The 6,440-nt window shown below is 47.9% G+C and overlaps 1 protein-coding gene across 1 annotated transcript; it reads left to right on the plus strand.

The window, feature by feature from the left end:
• Window positions 1-235: 235 nt before the first annotated feature.
• Window positions 236-6,148, plus strand: FAM69C (family with sequence similarity 69, member C; the record flags this gene model as incomplete). Its single annotated transcript, XM_010135422.1, has 3 exons — window positions 236-913; window positions 4,847-5,011; window positions 5,735-6,148. Coding segments are annotated over 3 exons (1,059 nt in total), but the record flags the coding sequence as incomplete, so codon positions are not given.
• Between the last annotated feature and the right edge of the window lie 292 nt (window positions 6,149-6,440).

Raw genomic sequence — 6,440 nt, forward strand, 5'->3', positions numbered from 1 at the left:
TGTATTTTACCATCCCAAGAATCCCTGTTTTGAAGCAAGACTCCCTCTAGTCAGAGGTCTCTAGAGACTTCTGAAAAACCACTGAATCACCCAACGGCTGTAGAAGGTGTGTGCTTGTGGTAGCACAGCTGCTGCAAACCTCTTGAGCCTAGGACTGTTGCTGATTCTTTGTTTTTCTTCTAAGTAGTCCATGGGTGCATGGTCCTGCTATGAATACTCTGCTCTTTCACTCCAGTGTCTTGACTACAGCAGTGGAGCCCTGACTGGTGACCTCTGTGAAGACCTCTGCGTGGCACAGAAGCTGGTGTACAAACACTGCCTTTACTATGATAGAGGTAAGAAGGTCATCCAAGCTGACTGGAGAGGCCAGCCCATCATCCTGAAATCCAAAAAGGAGGTCTTCTCCAGCTACCAGCATCTCAGTATGCTAGAGGAGGTGGAAACACAGGATATTCCTGAAACAGAGCTTCTGCTGATGGTAGCCTTGGAGGTCAAAAACGTCCTAGGGCTAGAACTATCTAACAATACCATGGGGCCACTGTGGACAAGTAAGAAGGGACCACATTGGAAAGCACAGGTGGCCAGCATGTGGTCCTTGCTCCAGCAAGAAGAATATATCTACTTCAGTCTGCTGCAGGACTTCAGCAAACATGTGCTACGAATTATTGGTTCTTGTGGACACTTTTATGCTGTGGAGTACCTCACAGCGGGACATGCCTGGCACAAAACTCTTTTCCCTTTGGAAAACGTGGTTGGTCCCTCCCTTGCTGGCCACAGAAGCAGGGTGAGAGCCATCACTGACATAGCACTCAGCTTTCTGGACATGGTGCAGCATTTTGATAATGATTTCTCTCACCGACTTCACCTGTGTGACATCAAACCAGAAAACTTTGCTATCAGGCACGATCTCACGGTAAGTTGGGTCTTTGGGGTGGTGTTGCAGCAATTTGAGGTCAAATTCTAATCTGAAAGTGGCTGTTTAAAAATGACACTCCATCCTTGTACAGCTTCTGGCCAGGTTTTCACAAAGCCAATGCATTTACAAGTGACAGGGGAGATTCTCTACTGCTTTTCCTCTTTGTAATATGTGCAGCCGCATTTCAGAGCACTAAATTCTGCTGCATGTTTTGAGAACTGCTTGCTCAGTTCTGATTTGTTTTACCTCCTCAAAGGCATCAGCACAGTGCCCTTGGATGTGGTGAGGGATACCTCCCAAAGGCAAGGAGATCTCAAAAGCTGTACACGGAGCTTTAATTTGAGTCCCAGCAGCCATTTCTGGTAGCGATGCTGAAAGGCAGAACTATTTGAGTTGGAATGCTAAGGCTGAATTCTCTGGTTTGAGCCAACGGGAACACCCCACATCCAAACACACACATTTGTGCTTTAGCGTTCAGCTTATCAGGTCTGGAAATGATCCAAGGACAGCGACATGAAACTCCCTGGTACGGGCACTCTTTGACTTTTCACTGTACAGCTGTAACTCGGAGCTGAATAGCTGTGCATGGTTTCCAAGCAGTGATGTAGCTCAGCACCACGCTACTGCGTGTATCTTGCGTTCATTCTGTGGACAGACATTCTGCTGGTTTCGATGGGAATTCGAGTACGGATGGGAGGCACCGTGCAGTAAGCGTTTGAACCAGGCTCACAATTCACAGTGTCATCAGTGGAGTTTCTACACTCTGGCTGAGTATAAAGCACTTTTGGGGACTTTAATGCTATTTTCAGTACTCACTGAGTGTTAATACAACACTTGCATCTTCAAAGTACCAGGCAGACCTTGCCTAAACATAGAGCCATTAAGATCGATTACAGTGCTTCCCCTCTGCCCTTCCCTTCCCTCCCCTTGTTTATTCAGGTGCAATACAGCAGCTGGACGGGGAGTGGGTGAGGAGCTGCAGCGAGAAACTAGACCAGGCGTACCAGCGCTGAGGCAAAGTGAGGATCGGCAGGGATTCCTCGGGGCAGGCATTGCCCGTCTTTTTCAGTTACACAGACTGCGTGTGGCTGGGCACACACCAAAGCAGGGGACACCTTGTCACCATGTTCCGGTATTTAAAGGGTGGCTACAAATAGGATGGGGACTCCCTTTTTACAAGGAGTCACAGGGACTAAGACTAGGGGTTGTGGGTGCAAGTTACTCCTGGTCAGATTCCGACTGAGTACAAGAGGAAAATTTTTCAAGACAAGAACAATCAGTCATTGGAATAATCTCTCCAGGGAAGGACGGAGTCCCCAGCGTTGGACATGTTTAAGATTCAACTCAATGGGGTGCTGGGCCATCTCATCTACACTGTAGTTTTCCTGAGAAAGGTCAGACCAGATGATCCTTGAGGTCCCTTCCAACCTGCTATTCTGTGATTCCATGATGCTCACAGGAGAAGAGATTTCATTTAGGAAAAGTGAGAGAATATCGGATGTGAGACTCGCTTCTCCAGAATCTTCCCATGACTTTTGGGGTCTAAACAGACAGCAGTCACCTCCTGATACAGGGAAGTATTCTGATTTAGTATTATCTAGGAGAATTAATTTTAAAAAAAAGTGAATTGCTGCTTACACATGGCTCTCACAGTTGCACATTACTTCCAGCTCTTTGATATCTCCCATTACACACACACACAAGGAGCTTGTGATCGGTGAAGAAGGAAGCTGAGTGAGAAGCAGAGACTCTAGGTGGTTTTACCAACTGGTTCCAGAACAGGAACAGAGCAAGCCAGCCTTTTTTTTTTTTGTCCCTTACATCTGTTTGTTAATTTTTCCACTTGTTTGTTTCTTGTGCTCTGTATGGAATAATAAACACCCACAATAGTACCAGTATTCCTCATCCCAGTAAGGAGACCGGTAATGCCCAAAGAAGTGTGCCTGGAGTGCAATAGTTTTAGTCTGAGGATTGTTTTCAGTGGTGGGGCGGCACTCCAGCCCTCACACACTGTTCCTGCAGTGCGGAGAGGAGCGACCACTGCCTGGCGGATCATCCAGGGGAATTTCAAGCTGCCACGTAGCTACATAAGGTGCAGGGTTGGAAGGAGGTCCGGGTGAATACACAGCGCTCTGGGAGAGCTTCCTCTTTTAGCAGCACCGCAGAGAACTAGAAAGATTACAGCACCTTAAACGTGACTTTAAATCATGTCAGGAGCCAGTGTGGGTCTTTCCTGAATTTCCTTAGGTACATCATCAATTACCACCGTAACAAACCCCACCAAAATGCATCTGTTCATAGGTAGAGCTCTATCTTCACAGAGTCTGGCTGGGTGCCCACACATTTTTGTACAGATGAATTTCAGTGAAACCACCGAAGCCTTTGGCAGCCTCACGTTTGGGAACCAGGGCTGTTTCTCCTAGCGATGCAATTGATCAGGTTGTCGAAGGTGCTCAGTGCTGGCAGAGACCCATCTGGGAGCTGATGCAGCAACCCTAGGACTGGGGAAACCCTGCACTGCTTTCACTGTCTCTTCTCCAGAGAACTGCACAGCAAAACTGCAGAAAGCTAAGGAAGAAAAAAAAAAAGGAAAAAAATTGCCTGTCCAAACGTGTGAAATTCCTTAGGCTAGATCATCATTATCAGGCTCTTCAAGAAGCTTAAAAATACTGGAGTTTTTAAGCTATGCCTCATCTCTAAGATTTTCCCTGGGGAAAAAGAAGCTGAATAAAGTGAAGATCAGCCTGTTCTTTCTTTTGTCTGTGTAAGGTTTATTTGGACTTCTTCCACACCAGACATCTTTAGTTCCTGGGGTTGATGCAGTTGCTGCTGCAGCCACACCATTCACCTTCCCCTGTGATTGGGGTGGCTGAATCTTAAAATGAAACTATCATCTGAGCCCAGGTAACTCTGCTTTGCCCAAGTCCCAGACATTTTCCTCCTTGGAAGCGTGTGTCAGCCGCTGCATGGGAGTGTCCCTGACCCTGTTGAGTGTTAAGCGCAGCTCTGAACATACGCTGACTGCGTTTTGTGTCGTCAGGCAGCTGCCATCCCATTACTGGCTTCCTTTCTCCCTGTGATTTTTTGCTGTGATTTTTTAAGTGAGGTATGCATGGATGGAGTGACACTGACAGAAAGTGAGACTACAGCCCTTTGCTCCTAGAGTGTTCTCAAACCTGTCTCGGGCAGCAGCTCTGCAGACCTCTTTGTACTTTAGTATATTCACTATTTTGCAAGCCTTGTGTCAGGGTGAGAAAATCGATTGATCCCTTCAGTCCTTCCTTTTTCTACTGAGACCAACTGCTGGTTGGACTCTGTTATAGGCCAATACATAATAAATGAGTCAAACCACAGCAAACAGGACCTGGCAAAGCCAGTCCCCGCTTTCAACAACCCCAGGGATGTCTTTCCACAGCTGAGCAGATGCAAACCCACTGAATGCAATGGCAGGTTTGCAGAGCTGTACCAGGTGCAGGTACCTCTGTGCATCCCACTGCTCCTCTCCGTAATGATAAAGGCAGGGGTTTAGTCTGCGTGATAAATTTTGAAATGATACCGTGTAGATAATTTTGCACCGTGATATAATTAAAAGGTGGAGGTGCCATCTGCATACACTGCAACAACAAGTAGATCCATCTTCAAGTTGGATAGTCCCAGCTTAAGGCAAATCAAACTGGTAGACCCCAGGGACGCATATTGTCCACAAATAACTTTCCCTTTCCTGGTGTCATAAGCACTGGCTGGTTTTGTTTAAAAAGTGGTATCTAAAAGACGAGCGCAGCTCAGTGAAGTGAAACAAAGCCCTTGTTGTGATCCCAGTTCCCCACTGGCAGAAGCTCTCAGCACAGCATTTCCAAAAGCACGCAGCAAAGAACGCTTGCTCAGCCCCGTCCCACGGGCCGTGATCTGATGGGTTGTTTTGATCCACAGGTGGTGGCCATTGATGTGGATATGGCCTTTTTTGAACCCAAAATGAGGGACATCCTCGAACAGAACTGCACAGGAGATGAAGATTGTAATTTTTTTGATTGCTTTTCAAAATGCGATCTGAAAATCAGGAAATGTGGAGCACAGAGAGCCAATAACAACTTGCAAGTGAGTAGACACAGCTGCTTTATGCATCCATTTCTTTTGAAATCACATTGGCTATCAAATGCATGGTATATACCAGGAGACTGCTGAGATGAAGACAGTCAGGTTTTAAAACATGGCTACATCAGTGCCAGTCCTGTTCATAAATCCCGTTTTGGGGCATGCAGACAGACCTTGGTATTCGCTCGTGTTTATTTGCCGTGGTTTTGTGTAGTTGTTAGCCCAGTACCTCAGTCAGGGGAGCGAAGGGAGCAGGGGCAGGGGACTAGCAGTGCTGTCTGCACTAGTGGTAAAGCTGGCACTGCCCACGTTTAAGCAGTGAGGGGGCTACGCCTGCGATTCCCCACTCTAGAGACATAGCACGTGGATGGAGCGGAAAGAGGAGTCCGCGGGGTTCTTGGCCCTAGGGCTGGGAGTCTTAGAGCTCACCCAGCTGGGTTCTGCTGCGAGACACTAGGGCAGTGGGGAGGCTGAGGGAGTGTAGCTTGGCAGCCTTTGCCTGCTTCCCCCATCCCCTCACCCTCACCGCTTGTTACGCTCAAGTGAGAAGAAGGGGGCTTCCTCAGCTCCAGCACAGCCTTTGTGGACGCTCCTTTTCTATACCTTCCTCTGAATGGCTGGAGGCTTTTTGCATTCAGATGACATTTTGCTACGGTCCCCCAGAAGCAGCAGGGCATTAGTTGTAGCTCCTGAAAGACCACAGTCTGCTCTTTTCTCTTTCCCCAGGTGATCTGTGACAAAATATTCCGTCGCTGGTTTTCCCCAAATCTCAGAGGACCGTCGGTTTCCCTCCCCATGCAGCTGCAGCTGCAGAAGGCTGTGCAGGAGTGTGCCGAGCCGGGGCCTGGGGATGCTGCCGGGCACCAGAGGACTCTGAAATCTCTCTCCGAGTTGTACCAACTGCTTCGGGTCACTCAGCGAGAACTGCAAAGGGCAGAGTAGACACAAAAGGCAGAACTGCAAAGGCCTCGCTCCAGCCACTGCTAAGGGACGCTGTGCGTGAGGCAATCTGTGTGTCCTCCCTCTTCCATCCCTCCTACCCACTGGGTTACATTTACAGCACAGATTGTTTTTCTCCTGTGCAAATGAAATTCATGTCTGGCGGTGCAGCATGCCCTGTTAATATTCTGTCAAGTGTGAAATTGTTTTAGGTTACCTGGACTCTGTCCTTGCTTATTTTCCTGAGCTAGCGCTAACCCTCTCCATCAGCATTCCGCACATCGTCTGCTTACCAAGAGCTGTAGTCACAGCTCGGATAGCATCTGCCTGAGGGTGGTGCTCAGAGCCAGGATGCATTTACAGAAGAAAAGAGTAAATAAGCACAGCAAATCTAATATCGCCAATGAAAATGCTGGGTGGGTGTGGCTAAGTATGTGCATGGTGTTTGTTTTAATTTCTCTGTAGAACGAGGGTTTTTTAAAGTAGGGACAGA

This window comes from Buceros rhinoceros, unplaced genomic scaffold (assembly GCF_000710305.1).
Source record: "Buceros rhinoceros silvestris isolate BGI_N320 unplaced genomic scaffold, ASM71030v1 scaffold7864, whole genome shotgun sequence".
NCBI lineage: Eukaryota > Metazoa > Chordata > Aves > Bucerotiformes > Bucerotidae > Buceros > Buceros rhinoceros.